We start from the raw sequence: 20,735 nt of genomic DNA on the forward strand, positions 1-20,735 counted from the left end.
GAACTGATGTCAAAAGAAAAAAAAACTTGCAACCAAACTAAGTATAAAATGTAATATATTCAGGCGTAAAAGTGGACATAAATATGTGATTAAAACATAGCTCTTGAGATATAGGTTTTGTAAGTCCAGACGGTGCTTACCAACTAGTTTCGTCTCTGTTGTCATTGGTCATGATTAACACCAGTAGAGAAAAATATATTTAGTCACCGATCATGGCATGTGAACGCAAGCAAGATCGTATATAATGTAATGGTATATTTAGGTCTAATTTCTTTGTTATTGCTTTAAATTAACAATAGTATCATGGAATACTCACCCAATCCATAAAAACGGATATAAGTTACATTTGCTTCAGCATAAAATATTGTAGCTCTGCGTGATAATTCTAGGCGCTTGGACTCCCTTAGTTTTAAAGAATCGAAATGTTTAAATCTTGTCTTGATTATAACTTGAAAGAATCTTCTTGGTTTAAAGCTCAGATGACCCAGTAATACCACAAACATAACACATGGAGTTTTTTATTCAATAATTTGGTCGTCCGACTTTTGGTTGGTAAGTTACAGATCTACGTTCTGTTAAACGCAATTTGAACAATTCTCCTAACAAACGAAATACAGTACGAAGTTTCTAGGCCAATAATTCTGATTGGTATAACTTATTATTTATTTATTTGAACACAAATATTGATACGACGGGGCACCAGATATATATGCGCCACACAAAAAATTGTCATTTCATTTAATTGTGTGAGGACTATGATACTGCCCGGGTGCCCAGATTGAAACAGGAAATGCAGACCCACGGTAGCCGGTGACCAATGATTGGTTCATACGCTATTTGTTTCCTCAGGATACTGGAACCCATGTGCACCATTGGTTTGGAATCAGGGTTTTCCAACTCTCCTAGGTGAATTATCCGTAACCACTAAACCGGTTACAGCGCCGGAGTTTCGCTTTTCGTCCTCTTAATTTTGTAAACAACATCCCTGGTGTGAGAAGGCAGTAAGTAGGAATTCCTTGACAGAGACTGTATAATATAGCCGTGTGAGAGCATTTCGAGAGAGAGGGTGGGCCCTCTCCACTCTCGGCTGTACCAGGGCATTTAGGTGCTATCATTTAAGACTTCTTTAAAATTTTTGGCTAAATAGTCTCAAAACATACAGTGAATGTTTGCATGCTAATTTTTATAATCCGAAACAGTTTGCGAATTTCTTCTGAATTATTATTTACTTAGGAATACGGATTTCATCGCTACTCAGGGTTTCAAACTCTTCCTTCATGCGATTCTTACTTTTTTTTAAAAAAAGAGGATGACATTTCAGTTAGTGCCAGAGTAGAACTTTTACTTAAAAAAATTTGTCAGTGTATTACGTGTCAAAGAAACAAGTAAGTACATAAATCACACTTCTATTATTAAGACGAATTGCACACACTGTGTCGTAATGATTCTTAATCGTGATTACAATAAAATTCATCAATATTCGAAAACAAACTGAATAAATAAAAAAAAAACATATTAAGAAAGAAAATATGCACAAAAGCCAAATCCCTATGTAAACAATTCTTCAAAATTGTCAATTTAGAAAGGGATATGTAATAACGACAAGATGGCTTTCAGGAGTAATCACAGTTAACTTTTTATTGAACACTGAGGTGTTAATGTTTTGTTATTTTAGCATGAAGAGAAACTTGTTCAGCCTAAGCGATCAAATTTACTGAGCGAGATAGATGTGACCAATAGACACTGAGCAGGCAATACAAACCACTAGTAGCCATTACAACAAAAATGAGTATTTGCCAGTGTAATAGTAGGTAAGTGCTATAGACAAAAGCGATTCCCGATACGATAGACTAAAAAACAAAAGCATAAAATAAAGAGCAATATATATATATATAGGTTTTGCATGAGTAATAAGAAAAACTGTACAGATCCTATATTACCTCTAGATTGTCAGAAGGGGTTGATTCTTGTTTTCATTAGAGTTTGATCATCAGTAATTAACGAATAAGCTATTAATGACTGTTATGAATCAACAACAACTGTTGCGAACTGATCATTTTAACTTAGTAGGCCGCTATCGCTAATGAGTAAACCTAACTAACAAATTCTCAGTGGGACTAAATGTTCATGCCGCCTACTATTTAAAGGAAGCATTACGCAGTAGTTTACAGGATGTGCGTGGTTAGAATTTCACGTGTTACTGAAGTTAGAAATAATTAAAGTTTACAGTACTCTAATAAAGTCGAGTGTGATCTGCATAGTGCACGCATTGAAGAATTACACTATAGGTTGACCTCTAACGAAGTAACTTGCATTTTTGGTGCTAGAATGTTTAGAGTATGCTGACTGATCCATTTCCGAACAAATAACACTGACAGGAGAATTCAAAAGATTCAATAAGCAGCTCTTATGTAAACATGTTTTCTGGAATACACCTAGTTCCCAAGTTATCCTTGTTTGCATAGAATCAGGTTAAACATAATGGTGAACGGGTATTGCCAAGGAAAAACAATACGGTGTGAAGGTTATACGACAAAATACATACACAACCATGCACCACTTGCATCGCTAACCAAATTACAGGTATACTACCCTACAATAAGTGTGTTAATCGAAGAAGATTGAATTATGGGTAACTATTTGTGGACTGTTATTATGTATACATATATCTTATTGTATAACTATTAAGTGACTAGATTATATACATATTTATGTTTCTCTTATTATAAGCTTTTATTTGATTTATTGGCCACTATTATACGACCTTATATTCCCAATATATTAGCTACAGTTTCTAACACTCACAGCCACTTTTGGCTTGATCTTGGATAGTTACTTTTTATTTTATGGTATGATACGATACGGTTTACTTGTGTATAAACTACGTATGTTTGAAACTTATTATTCATACAGTGGAGGCTGAGATAGCGTTCTAGGCTCAATGGGCAAGGCTGGGTGAGAGGGACTAATGAGGATTCAAAGTTGACGCAAGATTGTTAGTGCTGGTTGACGTGCCATTAATTTAGCACAAGAACAAGGTCATATAAGTTGGTATCTTGATAGGCGATTTTATCACGCGATAATTGACAGGGGCAAATTTTATAAGAATAAGGTATAATTTATAGCCTTAATAGTTAGACAAAAGTATGTACATATATACTTACTTGAACAGATTTAAATAAAGCAAACCCAACTGTAACATCCCTTCCATGTTCACCATAAATGAAACCAATTAAGGCAGAAATTTGTGTGTTCCACACGGAATCCACACCACCAAACAAAAATGCTATGAGCATAGCCAAATAGACACTAATAAAAAGATATAAACAAGTTGACTATTTCTATGTCAAAATTCAACTGGACTATGTTAAAAGCAAGATATGCACCGAATATATAACAAGACGTCATCACCTGATTCTATGTTTCATTATGATTAACTGCGCGTTGTAGAATATACGAACTACTCATTAACGATTTACTATATGGAAAATAGTCCCACCACAAATACTAGACAGAGATCCAGTACCACAATCTGAATTTTACTGTGACAGTCTGAAATAGCTGATTCATTATGTCATCGTCTTATTCCAAGTAGAATAAAAGAGATCTGAATTACATAGTCAATTAGGAAAGCAATGGAACTCAAAAAGTAAAAGGATTGACCTAATGGTAGAAGAAAATTATGGTTAGGAGAAATGGATGAAATCAGAAAATGAAATATGGAGTAGTGTTATTTTTCAAGATTTAGAAAAAGTTTACGAATGAATGGAATCTACACTATGTCACTATGGTTCTGTACGACTCAACCAAGAAACTTGTATCTTTGGTCTAGCAGTTAGTGATTTGAAAAAATGATGTCTAATCAAGTAATACTTACACTAAGAGACATAAAACACTAAGATAGAAGTCGCGCACGTATAATACATTCGATATAGCCTCGAAACACCAACCGATAAGTGAACTTTTGTATTCAATACGTAATATCGTAATTTCCATTATATAGCATCATCACAAGCAAACATTCTGAAGAAATCGGTAATTGATTACTTGTAACCTGGACAGCTTGCTAACTCTCAGTAATCACATTTCTTAATTGTCAGGTGTTATAGAGGAAAATACTGCACACTATGTTCTACGTCTAATGAACAGAGAGATATTTTACTCGTGCGATGGATGGGTTTTCACTTGTGCTAAGGATTCTTTAACTGCCAGTCCACTACCACACGGGCCATGCAGTCTTGACGTCACATTTTTGCGTTTAAGGGTATAAAATAAATTCAAAACAACTTTGCAGTCTCACTCATGGTATTCACAGCGCTGTGCACTTTGGTTTCCAAAAACAGGATAATATCGTTCAGATACTCTAACGAAATCGCCAGCTAAGAAAGCGATTGGTGGGAGTTCAAGCGAAGAATGAAGACCATCAAATAAATTAAAATAAATGAGTAAAGCAGATAGCTATACTATTTGATTGAGTAAATCAAAGTAGATGTGTTGGGGCTCAAACATGACAACACCGGTACGGTGTACGGTCTAGACAAGAATTCAAGTAATGGTTTAATTCAAGCCAATAAAAAATGATAACATTAGCAGAAGACGATGAGTTTATTGTGCTTTGTCATTCCTCGGCAATATAAAAGCTAGTACATTTAGTTAGTTTAAAATATTAACATACTTGTAAGTTAAAGAAAGAGTTGTTCATTATAAACCAATAGATTATTTAGAGGTCGAAATCGTTATGTAATTAAAACGAATGAGTTTGAAGGATGTTTCTGAAATAGTTCGAACGATAGTTGAGGACTACTGGAGGTAATTTTACTAAATCAAATGACAAAGGATTTCTAAGATCGCTGAACCGTAACCATAGCAAAAATCATTAAATCGTTCATTTATGCTACTAGGATAGTAGCAAGTCAACCACTGACTCTTTATAAGTACAAAGGTCAAGTTTCAGTCCACAAATTGCCAGGGCTTTCAAGAAGGTTAGTAAGATAAAATCATATTGCTCGCTTCGTGTTCCACGTCCATTTAAATAGAATGCAATCGAATTATGAATACTGCTTTGGCTCATAAGACACATATCCTTTGGAATATACTCAACAGGGGATGTAGATGATTTTCATACTGTCCTTTTTATAATTAGCTTCTGGTGGTAAGAATTTTGAGTGGATAAATAATCTTAGTGTCACGATGACGTCAAAATCAAAGATACTACGATGAAAAGATATTTTCTCAATGCTACAAACAGATATTAATGAGCTCCAATAAGTGGTCTGTTTAAACATCTGGGCTATCTGTTCCTGTCATCTAGATATTTCAACAAGTTATCTAATTTTGTTTGTTTTAACACATCATTATGGATATTAATTGCACGACTTATTCAGGTGCGTTTCTGAAAAGTGTACAACCTTTCACTGTAAAGGTTACAGAGGGCCTAATCAGAGATATTGTGGTTGCTGGCAATATGCAGCGAGAAGAATGTACATTATCCAGATGTCGACTGACTGGGCTGCTAACTTCTAACTGGCGATCACTCAATATTTATCGTCAGGAAGGACGAAGAAGTAAGAAACGGAAACTTGTTGAAGTACTTTGTGCTGAGAATTCTATATTGTACCAAAAATATAATATTGAATAAAGCTAATAATAATAAAAAATAATAAAGAAAACCGACTACTTTCTGAGGATTCCTGACACAAACTGAAACCGAAACAATGTAGATGGCTACGTCATTTTTATTTAGCTGAACGATGAAATTGTATCAATTAATTAAAGAATTCAGTCAATTAAAATGGCAATGGTTTACATCTGGTAGTCAGTCAGTAAAGAGAATTAGCTTACAAGAGAAAAAAACTATAGTGAATGTAATTTGAACTTACTTAGGAGTAATATAAGACAGCTCATCCGTATCTTTTATAGAACTGTTTGTCGGTAACATCATGAAAGTGAAATAGCCAGCTACAATTGCACTGATATAACCAAAAATAACTAGAACTCCTTCTAAACGAATCCATCGAGTTAAACGTGAAGAGAAACTACCTACAATCAATTATATAAACAATTAGGTTTTTATTACTATTTCAAAATAGGTCCATAAAGTCATTAACTTCTGGTCTGAGCCACGTTGGTATATGCAGACTACTTGGTTGGGGTCCTTGCGACCGTTGTAACTTGTGGTTAGAGCTTCTGGGTGACAAGGCTCAGAATCAATCACAATGGCATAGGTGTATACACTCTTTATCTTCCCTTAAATCGTGAGATTAAAATTATTTTCCACCAACTGATTCTTTCTTCGTGTATAATATCCTTATATGCGATTCCATAAATATATATATATATATATATATCCATAACCAGGTGATTTACAATTAAGTGCATTCGATATCAAGCTCAAATTTCGCAGTGAATATAGCCCACAGATGTCCTCGTATGACTGGAGCTAGGGAGAGACTGTTTTCCTCTCAGAACTCCCCCATATGGTCACTCATAGCATTTAGAGAAGTCCGACTCCCTGCCTTCACATTAGGGGCGTGTTTGCGAAAGTGGTAGCATGAGAAGCAGACGTCCAGTCCTTAACCAGAGTTGGTGGATACGAAGAGTCTATCTAGCAGAATCGGAAAACCCTGATCCAAAATCAATAGTGTAAATGTGCTGCATTTAACAATTAACATGAGTAAGAATTTGGATTATTCATGGTCCTTATAAATCAATTATTGTATGATTGAGTTACTTACATGTCATGTTCATATAATATACAGTGTGACTGTGACGTGACTCAACAGAACAACTTAGTATATTCAAGATTAGCGCTACCTCGTACTTTGTTCCAACCCCAACCCCTCTCCAAATAATCAAGTCGTAGAGAATAATATATATACATATATAATGTGCTACTACCGATGATAATGTCGTGGGGAAATAGATGAAGATTTAAAAAGTAATTAAATATGACGTTAAGAATCCGAGAAATTAGTGGATTTTAAAGAGCCATGTTTAAGTTTTCATAATCAGTTCGACTCAAGAATTCCAGCTTCGGCTACACTCTTATAGAATAGCGTACATTTAAACAGTGTAAATACATGCTGTGCCATAATTCACAAATCTATTTCCCCTTCTCTCATAAAACAATACAGTGGAGAATAATATTGACAATGTTAACTATAAGGATGGCTCGTTGGTAAACTCTAGGAAGCCTTCAAGAAGCCTAGAAAGAGCCGAAGGCATTCCATCCAATCACTGCTAGGGGAATATTCTAGAATGTCGACGTGTAGCTGCCCTATTGGATGGATGAGAATGACCCCCTATGTGCCTATTGGTTGACCGAAATGATGATTTACATTCAACCAATAACTATAAATACATGAGATTTCTGTACTATATTTTGACACTGATTTGGAGAATAAACTTCCTACTTACTAGTCTTCTGTCTTCTCTCCTGCGACGTTGCGGGTTCTATCGTTCAAGTAGTCTAGTAGTACGCGGCATAGTAAGAAACAAAGCTCTAGATATAACATCAACTAAGACAATGAAATCATAAGGATTGAATTATTTCAGAACTTTACATTAAGAGTTTTTCATTTATGCTTTGCTTGTAATCAACACCAATTTTATTAAGAAATAAATGTAAGACAAATGAAATAAACTTAACGGTATAGACATATTACATAACAGTTAATCATTCACACAGGGAATAAAACCTTTATCACAACAAATGAATTTTCCATTAGTGCTACTAATATAATGTAGATGAAAGTTAAATGTAGATAAAAGATGTAAGACAGCATTATTAAAACCGTATACATTAATGATGAAGTTGATTTAAAACCTGATAGGTTGATTTCCAATCGAAACAAAAAAAACCGACATAAAAACTACATATAGTTTATAATTGACGTATAACAATATGGGTTTACTAAAATTGCATAGATTCTCTCCAACTATTCATAACTTTATTTTTATCGAAATGATTTATTCCATTCTAATTTTATTTGATTGATTGTTGGGCTCATTATGTTACTTTCATTAATGAAACTGTTAAAAGTTGATGTAAATGTTTTAAACTATTTTACAATTGTGATGTGAACCATCTTACACTAATTTTTCAACTGTATATAAATCATTATCCTTTACATTGTTTAGATCACTTTTACTCTCTTTAGATTATATAATGCTATCTCTCCATTTGATCATTATGTTGTAAGCTGTTGAAGGCCCCCAAATGCCCTAGTACCACCAAAAGTGGGGAGAGTCCGCTCTCCCTCTCGGAATGCTCTCACATGGCCACGCGTATACAGACTCTGCCAGGGAAGTCCTACTCACTGCCTTCTGACACCAGGGGTGTTGTTTACAAAGTTGAGAGGACGAAAAGCGAAACCCCGGCGCTGTAACCGGGTTGGTGGACACGGCAAGTCCACATAGGGGAGTTGGAAAACCCTGATTCCAAACCAATGGTGTACATGGGCTACAGTATCTTGAGGGAACAAATGGCGTATGAATCAATCGTTGATCATAGGTTACCATGGGACTGAATCTCCTTACGATGCTCCACTGCCTTGTGGATCAGATCTTTAGGCCAAAGGCTCTGGGTGTGGCCCCCTAAGGAAACCACCTGCTTCGGTTTAGGCACCTGGGCAGTATCACAGCCCTCACACAAATCTCATTTGATTTGTGTGGCGCATATGTATCTGGTGCTCCTTTGTACCAATATTTATGTGTTCAAATAAATAAATAAATAAAGCTGTTGACGAGAATCTATAAAATATAATGAATTGATATTAATTCAGCTTTAATTATTGTTCATATATTATTTAGATTTATAAAGATAATTACTTTATATAAAACAAAATAAGTGGGATAAAGACTTAGACCAATAAATGATTACTTACCGACAATTTCCCCAATTCCAATAAATAGGCCAGCCAACCCGATATAAGACTTTGCATTTCTACCGAAACGTAAACAATGTCCTAACGCAGAAGCATATAGACTTGAATAGAACGTCAAATTAATACCTACAAGAATTTCAGATAATGGTAGGATAAACTGAAGGTATGTTGAGGGAAATGTTAAATAAGCACCTTTAATTACTTTTTTAATGCTGATTGAAGAATATTGGCAAAACATGTCAGAGGAAATATCGGTTCGTGGCTAGTTTTCAGTTGTAAAACTATCAGGTTGGAGACAGAAACGTAATGGTGTAGCAACATATGGTTTTAGAAGTTGGCATATGAAAATCTCTCAAAGACTATACTTTTACAACTATCCTATCCTTTAGCCTTGTTTTCATGCAGTAGGTGATTGAAGAAGATTACCTATTCATCAGTGAACGTGTACCCATGATCCTGACGGAAGTCGAATTCATAATTTTCAAGTTTCACAGAGAGTGAGTCACCTTTAACTCACTGAATCAGAAACCAACACTTTATATTTTCAACTTGAGTTAATTCACTGTGCCTGCTACCATTCGAATAACTTACTCTCAACATGATTGAAATTCACCTGTGTTTGATCCTAAAGTTCTATAATATTTAGCTGGAACGCTACAACTGTATTATATTAAACATTTCTCAGAATTTTCATTTGATCACTAAGTTAATTCACTGTATGATAAATTCTCTCCTGAAAACACACTTATTAATATTTTTATTGGTCAAGTGGCAAACGATAACTAATTATTTACATTAATTGATAAATACAAAAGTCGATACCTGAACAAGAAACTTACGCACTTAATAAAAATATTTTACTAATGAAGCCCATCGATGTAAATTTCTTTAACTATTAACGGTACTTTACGAAACTTGATCTGACTATGTGGGAGATGTTGTGGAGTCAACTTGACTGTGAATTTTATATCGTTTTTCTACTAATAATGACACCTAGTTTGATTTCAATATGGTGTTATTAGGAACTTATGAAGTTAGCGATAGGACAACATGCAAGTAGAAAAATAATTTACAAACCAACCTAAAAACCATTGGTAACCTCAGGAGATAATGATAGGCAAGTAATCACAGAGTGACTTTAGAGGAGGAAGGTTGAGCTAAGGTATTGAAGGCACATACAGTATCATAAATTAGTAATGCCTTAGCACATGCTTATACAATGACTGGTCAAGTGAGAATAGATGAGTAAAATTTATACAATTGAAATCATTAGTCTATGCAATCCTAGAAGGGCATAATATCCTACGTGAAACATCCAGATATCGGTCGGTTATACATAATGTTTGTAGAGTACCAGAACTGCAAGGGTATTCATAATCTAATTGTGTCATCGTTAAGTTTATTTATGTTAGAGACTTCGTACAAGAGAAATAAGCGTCCAAGATATCAACCACTCTGATTTGTTAAGTAGCCAGTGTTATGGTTACTTCGGTTGTTTAGTAGCACATTTCGTTAGCTCATAATATGTACTTTATCAGAAACCGCGAACTGTGATCGTTAGTCAGGTGATTTTCAAAATAAATCCTGATTAATACCCAAGTTACATGACTATGAAATATTAACGTGAACGATGCAATATGAGAATAACTTGGATGTTGTCTATTTCAGCACTCAGTATGTTTAAACTAGATGTAGTGAAATAAGAATGTTGCTAACAATTGTCTGGCTGTCAACCAAATATTAGACGTAGCTACAGAGTGACAGGAGTTGTAGATGTACAGGTACAAAGAATCTATTAGGGAGCGAAATGGGCTTCCATAGTTTTTTTTGTAATGTCACCTAAAGAGATTTCACACTACGTGTTCTGACGTCATACACGTTTTGAACTGATGATTAACTAGAATAATACAACAATGGGAGCATATCCTAATGTCATTAACTTCTGTTGGATACGGTAGCCTAAGTTTTGTTGGTCTTTCCGAAATACTTTCTAGGTTTTATTCACAAACTATTCAAGGCGCAGCAGCATCCTTATTAAAGTGGGGGCAAAAAAATAACTGGAAAACCTCTTCAGCCTCAATTCGAAAATGGAAGTTTCAAGGAAATGTTCAAAGGAATAACTAACTGTATAGTTATCGCAGAATTTAATAATATGCAATGTGAGTTGAGATAAAAACGATAAACACTGGTTAGAAGCCTAAAAAGCCGACGAATTTAAAATGGAAAAGATCACGTTATGTTACCAACAAAGAAAAATCAACGTTTACAACTTGTTAATACACCAAACATTTATAATCCTAAAAAAACAAAATACAGCCGTAAGTTAATATCCGAAGTTATATAACACTTGTAGAATCAACTAATTTGAGTAATTCAGATATTCACACTAAATATACATGATTACAAAGTTGACTGGATAGATTGCCCTGCTCACACTATCTTTTCAAGTACCGATGATTGTTCTAAGTAGCTCCCAACATAACATAACGACTACAAGTATACACTTATCACTCACTGCTTGCTGTTTTGTAGAGTGTACGTTTGAAGTATTTCAATCTCTTTTACACAGAACTCGTGAAGATTATAATTTTTGATCACACATAATCGATGATGAATATTGAATCAATATATGTGTTCCAGTTCAACGACTGTTACCTTCAAAAATCCTCAAATCAAAAAAATAAGGCTTATTTAAAGGTAGAATAATTCAGTTCCGAGATACTCAAGCGGTAATAACATTTCAAATAATGAATTTAAAAAGAAAGAGTAACTAAGAATCAGGAAATGTGAGGGAGTTGTGTTAAACATGAATATTAACAATTAGCGAAAATGGATTAAGGGCTATGTTCCAAAACATAAAAATATTATACATATTTAATGAAGGAGGAAAGTGAGATATTCAGTTATAAGTGGAAGGACGAACCAATAGATCTAAATGGGAAGACAAACATTTAGATTGGCAGAGCAATTCCCGAAGTCTAAAACGTTTTTAGCTACTTATAAAAATTAAGTAACAGGCGGTAATGCACAAAAATATGAAGCAAGATAGAAAGGAGATTCAAAAAATTGATAATTTAGTTAACAATTAGGATCGTAAGTTTATTTCAACTTACCAGTAAATGCTGCTGCCACAAGTATACAAATCATTGGTTTTGTAGTTAAAATTTTAACCGACCTACCTAGAGTAATATATGCATGTGTATAGTGGGAGAAAGGTTAAGAACGTAAATTTAATGAAGGTAATGAAAATATTTCGTTATAAAAATAGATTCAAAACCCTGGTTACTACATTATGTACTAGATTTTCATGAATTTAAATTTATTACTTGAATTGGACGGGTAAAAAGAAAATTATGAACATGGAAAGCTTAACTTGAAATTCGAGAAACTAGGTGAACCATAAGCATTATTAATTCAAAGTTTTGAGATATAGTATCGAATAACTATCGTTTATTTACGTATTGTTATTGTATATTCTGACCCATTATCAGTCGATTTGACCAGATATTTATCAATAATATAACTTACAAACTGCTATATCCTAGTGAAGATTAACGTACGGGTAACTTCCGGGATCCATTAACGGACTAATATTCTATAAATATCCTTATTGTATAACTATTCGGTGATTAGATTGTATGTATCTATATTCATCTTATTATAAGCTTCATTTTGATCAATAGATTATTATTATATGATTGACTGTTGTCAAATTATCTTCAGTTTATTGATTACCGTCGCCCACGTTCACAGCCACCTTTTGGCTTGATCTTGTACAAATGTTATTTCCTATTTTATGGTACGATGTAGTCTGTTTGTTGTATTTTGATTGGCAAATACATCATATGATAAAGAGCCAGCCTCTGAATTCACAACAAAAACATATCCTGCTTTACGACTATTTCACTCTTTCCACTTGTGCCCTTTTATCCCAATGACCCATTAAGAATTTCGACGTTTCTAACTCCCTTTTTTTTAAAATGATTATTTGTTCTAATCACTGGTAAGTGATCCTGATAGTAATTAACAAGAATTGATTATTTCGATGAGTAGCGAATTGCTTGTTAACAGCTATTAGTTTAATTGTGTTGTTTTCTCCAGTCTAACTGTTTTCTTTGGCTATTGCCCGACCAATGTTGATTCTTTCGAACTCTATGAGAGCCTGGATAATACATCCGGAGATTGTACTAACATGGAGTGTTACAGTGAAAAAACGTTATTTAATTCTACGTGTCTTCATAGTATCACAGTTACAAAATAGTATTTGGAATATACTGATCTGATTATAGAATTTCGGTTGGAATAAATATAAATTCATCGTATTCTAGTTCTAATTTTTGTGAGCATTACTTTCCTTGATGTAGATAATCCCGAATATACGACAATACTACAGAAATACAAGATATTCCAATTAGTCTTATCATACATCAATTGCGCAATTAGCACCAAGTTATTATATTGGAAATAAGTCTAAGACAGCGAAATCAATCAATTCATAACACTATAAAGAATTTATTGGACAGAAAATATGGGAACTATATAGGCTTGGTTAAATTTATAGTAGGTGAGACACTAATATTCGTTACGGAGGTCTAACTAATCTACAACTCGTTCCATAATATGCATTAGAGAATTAACTTTTCTAGATGTTAGAACATATTAATGCTGTGTTAATATCTACCGCATACATAACAGATTGATAGTTAGTTATATAATATACCCTTGTGGGCCAGGGTAATTTTACATTGGTTTTCAGGAGAACCAGACACCATCCAGACTTTCACGTGACAACCCAAACAGTACAGCTCAATCCCGCCCCGCAGGAGAACCAGACACTATATGGGCTTCAACGCTATAATCTGAACAGCACAGCTCAATCCTGTGGCGCAACCACACAGGTACCAAGCACCCTGGTCGACCATTCGCACCATCCATATACACTTTCACATCACATGTATAATTATTTCGATTAGTGATCGCATAAATCAATTATGCACAGCATGAACAGACCAAAGTTGACCCATCCCGCTTACACGACAGTCAAACTCATTACTGTTAGCAATGGCGACATGTCTTACAATGCTCCAATGACAATAGCCCTTGAGAACACTGAAAAGCAACCACCAGCATGAATGAAATCGGTTAACCAGCAAACCAACTTTTCACATGAACAGTCAGCAAAACTTGCCAAAGCAATGCCGAACCATCCACAATATCAATGGCGAACCTCCAGTCTCACGTAAGATCTTCAGCTCTACATGGCAATATAGCTTATACTGCATACAACACATATGTAGGGTAGAAAGCGAAACAGCCCAGGCAGAAGCGTCAGGGCATAAAGAACGCTTAAAACCCATTGTCCGGTGTCGGAATTACAAGACCACTAAGATCATTTTTATCGCATTTGTGAAATTTTCATTTTTCCGACTTCCCAGGCCCTGAGTTAGGGGTAGTATCCCTAACAGATTGATAGATCAGCCCGATTTTACTAAGTTAGTCTCACAAATACTCCATACGTAAAAGTCCTCTTATCATTTCACAGTTGGAAAAATAGTCTTTGAAGGTTGAGGACATACGTATATTGATTGTAAGTATTTGGCGACAGATACCATAGAAACATTGCTTATATGTGGCAGAAAAAAACTGATTGAATAGTGAAGAGGTTAAACACAAGTTACCACGTCGGTAGATAAAGTTGTAAACCTTTACTGACTGCAGTGGTTAGGGTATATATGTTAAGTAAGCTCAGCCAACTTGTAACTCGACACAATAATGGTTAGCATTGAAGTAGACTGAAAGTTGGCTAAGGGTGGTCCGAATAAGACATGGTGTTAATCAATGAAGTTATTAACTGTTAAAATGAATTGAGTCAGGAGATTCAGACTACATGGTTGAGGTACGTTCTAGTCTGAGCCATGTTGGCAGATGCAGACTACCTGGTTGGGGTCCGCGTGACTATCGTAACCAATGGTTGGAGACTCTGTGTGACATGGCTCAGAATCGATCACAATGGCGTAGGTGTATACACTCTTTATCTTCCCTTAAACCTTGAGACTAAAATTGCTTCATATCTCTCTTCCTTCCTATACTATATCCTTATATACAACCTATAATTTATATACTACTACCAACACTAAATTAACTACTATTAATCCGGTGTTGATCTTGTTGTGCTAACGAGGTATGGCAACTTGGACCGATGCATATATGTGCCTGGTCCTACGTTGTAGCTGACTGACTGACGTGCGGTAACCGTAATCTGTCAATGAAGACTTCACGTAATATGAACTAAAATCGGTGGCAGTGGCCTGAAATTTAATACCGCTTTTAAATTTTTATTTATTGTTTTGAAAGTGCATTTTTTACTCTTATTTTTAACTATCATAGATGTTGTTATTTCTACTTCTTCGTTTTTCATCATGTTAATTTCCCTTCATTATGTTGATGCGAAGTTTGGCAACGTAAAAAGATGTAAATTTGTGTCAAACGCTAGGTTGTGCATGAATAACTGTTAGCTTATTTTTGAGTTAGACTTTACTGTTATATTCATTCAGTTGATAAAATAATATATCAAGAATGAGAAGGTTGCTATTCTGAGTTCAAACATTATTTCAAATATAATCATATGATTTGATTACCTATATAAATAAAATGTTTATTAAGATTGTTTCAAGTCATTCAGTTGGTAAAAAAGCAACGTAGAAACTACAACAAATCCATATTAAACTTTACATCAGTTTAGTAAGAATGAATGAAGATGAGATACCACGGAGATGTGGAAATGATAATATCTACGGTATTTAAAATCAAAAGTAGAGAATCTAATTCCAAAAGAATATATGAAACAAAGGGTTGAAAATTATCAGTATTAACATTTGAAATTAAAAGGAAGATAAAGAATGGATGCGATCGTGGCACTGCCACCCATTTTGAAACATGTAACCGAAGGTATCAGATAATAAAAAATGATCATCTGACGGACCTCAACTGACAGAAAGTGATTTCGAAATTTGACCATTCAGGCTGAGAAATCGCCTCTAAGTTTATTACACTTTTGGACTAGTAATTTTGTACGAAAAAAAAACGATTTAACTATTGAATCATATTGAAACAGGATAAAACTTACGTAAAGAGTGTAAAGTCGATTGAAAAACTGTCGAACGATCTTGTATTCTATGAATGAGGAAATATTTAGAAATATGGACTTTTAACATTTGAATTAGTTTCAGAGTGAAAAAGAAGCGGTAATGATAATGAAAATTTAGTAAATACATTTAACAAGACTGTGTATAGCTGAGTATTGAAAATTCGTAAGATGAAAAATAAATTCATTTTACTTCGTGGATTTATTAAATAGAAAATAAAAACTGATCACATTTGTCAAACTTTGATCATCTGGTGATAATTTTATCAATGTGTGGAGGTATAACATTGTGTTCAATGCACAGATATAACTCGATATCATGATGATAATTAATAGTAACGGGTTTCTTTGATGAAATAAAAATATAATTAAAAAGTGAGTTTCAATAAGACTAAAACTCGTCCACTGTGATTTACTACCAAACTTGCAATATATTTTACTATGGCATCAAAAGTAATAATGTAAACTGACACTAGGAACCGATGTATGAAAAACTAGGTGAACATATCGGTTTATTTGACCAACTACATATGAGAATATGAGGTTTATTAAATGTAGACTAACAACCTCATCAAACGAACCATGTACCAGCCATCACGATTTTTACTCATAGTGTAACAAATAGATAAAGAGGAAATAGTTAATGAACTAAAGAGTGACGGCGGAATAACGAAGATCTAAATTTCAAAATACAAAATATAGTGTAATGACAGTTTATGTTTTATGGAATTTCTGAGGTTTAAGAGGATTAGTATATGATCTTGACTACTGACTTTTTAAAAGTCTTCTGGATATTTTCTATTGACATCTGTTGACGATAAATTCCAAAAACGTCATCGAGGATTAATTAACGAGAAATTTGATTTAAAACGTTTTCTTCACTAAACAATCCTGATTTAGTGGTTTTTTACTTTATACTAGCAACACTAACAACTGTCCCGTGAAAACTTATGAGAATTTAACGTACTCGGAGTTAGACTACACTTTAAGATTAATCGGTTATTTGATTCAGAAAGAAAGACTGGCATAATATTTTCTATTACCGTATTTGCTATGTTTAGAAAAATCAAGAATATGAGTGGTAGATGGCTTCAAGGATGAAGACTTAGGTTTAGACTCTGTATGACTAACTGATTTCCAATTACAATGATCCATTGTAAGGAACAAGTAGCAATCTAAATAGGTGAGAGGTTGCGTCTCAGAATAGATTATCCACTGACGGTTTCTCGACTAATTTTCTGATCGCAGATTGTGAGTGTATCGACCTTGGCAACCCCCTTGAGGTTCATTTTCCATTTCAAGGGACGAAATCGACTACGATAAGTCATAAAGATGGGTTTAATGGTTATTCCACCGATTCAAAAACTATTAAAGATAAAACAGATTGTTATTGTACACCTTGAAAATAGTCTCTCAAGAATGTCTTCGGAAGTTCCAAAACCAATATGTTTTTCTAATATTTGTTGAGATATGATTTCAATTTTCGTAATTAAGTGGTACATTGGTGAAGAAGGACGGATTATCCATAAATATTACAAGTTTCCTGCTTATATTGATATTACTAACATTGGAAAAAAAGTTGAAAACATCAAAAAACACATCTTTTATTATTATTAATGACTCGTAAATTGCCTTCATTGATTTGATATTTTTCATAAATGCATGTACACATTACTATGTATTGGAGGAAACGCTGATGACAATTTAACCAAAAACAATATTTGAAATTAGTTGAGGTATGTAAAAAAATCCACTTACGTTGGGTAATCTGGAGTTAATTGACTTAAGTTATCATCAGAGGAATTTATCTCCACATTAATTAACTGTTGGTGTGAAATGTCTGTTTTATGAGGCTTTCTCAGCGTGAATAACAATAAAATTCCCAAAACAGCACATCCTAACAATCCACCATAAAGCTGAATACGCAATGTGGGAGATATTTCATCTATATTCGATAGTGATAGGTAAGCGTACAAACCACCAACTATTTGACTGAATTTTTCCAAAAAAAATGTATTAGAAATATATACATGAAGTAAGATTTTATTTTTAAACAAACAACAGAACAAAATAATCATTCAAGTATGTTTGTAAACTGGGTAATTTCAATCTCAACTAAAATGAACTGGAGAATCACTGAGAAATAAGGTGTATAGATCAACCGTTGTACGTTATTGAAATCTAGTAGTGCCTAAACGTCCCATCAAGAGCACGATAACGGTGATGAATAGTGGTTGACGTTAATCATATTTGAAACTCTTCAACTAGGTATACTTACTGTAGCGGACTAATGTTTCCACTGATACACCTCTCGCTTCATATTTCAGAGCATTGTCAAATATAAAGTAGAACTAGGCCTTATCGGACGGGTACCAGTCTTGATTAAAAATGTTGAGTTGGGTTTAGTTAGCCAGTCTCCAAAACATTTCAACAAGGAGTTGGTGAGTTTGATTTAGCAGAAGCAACTACTTTGTATGATTGACACAGAATATATTGTTCATACAACTTAACGTTTAATAGCAAGTTTTATCCATAATATTGAGAGAACGATCCATGAGAAGGCTCTGTATAAAGATATTTCAGGCAGACTGAGGGAAAACCTCTTACGACTATTTCATTCCAGTAGTGGGGTCAGGTAGAGTTGCTCAATATCCATTTCTCTTCCCCATCGATGAGATTTTGGAGACAGCTCTGATGGAAGTAGCTAGTGGTGTGAAACTTTTACCTGGAGGACTTTTGACCTTGAGTATTTGGACGATATTGTTTTACCATGAAATCATACTCAAGCCATGCAATCCGCAATTAATCAGTTGGTAATTACTGTTTGTATGTATACCATGCGAACACGTACTAAGTACTTTTACAAAACTGACGAGGGACTGTGAATGTACACACTCTTGGTATTAAGCCGTTAGAAAAAGTCGAAAAGTTCATATGTATAGCTAACTGTGAACATGTTGGTGATTGCGTGAGGAATAGGATCAAGTTACGTATCTTGAAAACCATAACGGCTTATACCGTGTCTGTAAAAGGTCAAATGGGAGCATTTATGCTCTATGCTTGTGAAACCTGGCCACTGCAAGTTGAGGATGTTAAATGACTCTCTGTACCACATTATCTTTTCCTTCTGAAGGTTACAGGCATTTAGTGGAAACACTATATTAGTAATGCGGAGGTTCAGAAACGCGTATTTTGGCAGTGAATTTAGTGTCGCCGTCTTGGGGCTTCGGATTTGATGGCTTGGACATGTCCTACAAATGTCATGCCAGCGAATTCTACATTACCTATTATTTGCCGAAACTGGGACTGGTTGGAAAAGGCGGGGAATCGGCTGATTTACAAGTTACCGGGTTATGAAAGAAAGCTGCGTCTAACTGGAAACGTATTCAGACGGTGAAAGATATTTTCTGAGGCTAGGAAGTGAGTGGCAAACTTATTAAGAGAACTATATAACCAAGTAGATGATTGAGTATTAAGCGTATCACCCACCTGTTAAATTCGAAGTGGACAGAGTACCGTTCAAACACGGAACTAAATGACTGGAAGCCAAGTACTGAAAGCATAAGTAAGTTTGCAACGACACGTTTAAGTTGACAAAATAGAATTTCGTAGGAAATCACAGACACAATAATAACATAACTTTAGGATTCGTCTATCTTGCGAAAATGGTATAACGATAAAAATGCATAAAATCGCTTACTTAGCCTGAAATAATCCCCAGAACAGGCTGAAATGTTGATTTAAATTAGATTTGGTAGAACAATCGGTAATGAATGCACCTTGAGCAGTCCATAACACTAAACAGAGGAATCAAGCAGACCATTTAATAGATAATTCTAACTCAAAAGTATACCTGCTGCACCGATCCCATTTACAAACGATGCCAAATACAAGCTCCACTCAAAGGGTTCAATATATGAAGCAATGTACACACTGAAAGAAAATGACATCATCATTGAAAACCTACGCATAACAAAATGAACCAGCGATCATAGAATATTTTTCTCCTAGATACATTACAACAATTGGTGCAAACCAGTTGAACAAGCCAAATGAGATATACACAATTGCTAAGCTGTAACAATACTTATACATAAAATGGCATTTACCTAGTGTAACCTGTGCCATCAAAACTGTTGTTACGCTGTTTTGAGACGGCTTCTAAAACATTTTGCTGTGAAAAAGATGCAATTAAGTTACATGCACTGGGAAACAACTTACTGCAGTTAAGGATGCTGTTTGAAATGCAGCGAAAAGAAAGAAAAACGCTAACCCAGTAATAGTTACGTTGTAAATATTCAAATTAATGTTCATGATAATAGAAATTAAGGTTCATCAGAGTTGTGTGGCGATAATAGTCAGAGAAAAAATTTTCCTGCAAAACAAAATTGGAAAAATAATTAATTTGCCGTATAAATAGCTCTGTGGTGACTATGAATATGCTGTGGTTCATACTGATATATAGGCAAAAATAAGACGTGAATCACAAATCTACTTTCTAACGATAATTTGCGAGTAGGTTGTGATCAATCTTAAGGATCTAAAACATGGATTTTATGTAAACGGTCATAGTAACAAGCTTCTACTAATCCAATCCATTAAGTAGCAAGATACTTGTTTATATGCCATGGATTTTGACGGAATCCTCGAGCGCACGCGTGTTGAATAGCTTAAAATCGAAAGTAGCTAACTCGTGAGAATCCATC

The 20,735-nt window shown here is 34.4% G+C and overlaps 1 protein-coding gene across 1 annotated transcript; it reads right to left on the minus strand.

Moving 5' to 3' along the window:
- Window positions 1-1,391: 1,391 nt before the first annotated feature.
- Window positions 1,392-20,343, minus strand: Smp_165680 (et translation product-related; the record flags this gene model as incomplete). The annotated part of the gene is made up of 12 exons (XM_018798116.1): window positions 1,392-1,850; window positions 3,165-3,309; window positions 5,880-6,000; window positions 8,886-9,011; window positions 11,999-12,064; window positions 16,012-16,058; window positions 17,788-18,021; window positions 19,730-19,826; window positions 19,883-19,962; window positions 19,997-20,104; window positions 20,139-20,203; window positions 20,251-20,343. The coding sequence occupies 12 exons, from the start codon at window positions 20,341-20,343 to the stop codon at window positions 1,698-1,700; spliced, it is 1,335 nt and encodes a 444-aa protein (XP_018653090.1). The 3' UTR covers window positions 1,392-1,697.
- Window positions 20,344-20,735: the final 392 nt, after the last annotated feature.

The sequence above is a fragment of the Schistosoma mansoni genome, chromosome 6 (assembly GCF_000237925.1).
Source record: "Schistosoma mansoni strain Puerto Rico chromosome 6, complete genome".
In the NCBI taxonomy this organism is placed as follows: domain Eukaryota; kingdom Metazoa; phylum Platyhelminthes; class Trematoda; order Strigeidida; family Schistosomatidae; genus Schistosoma; species Schistosoma mansoni.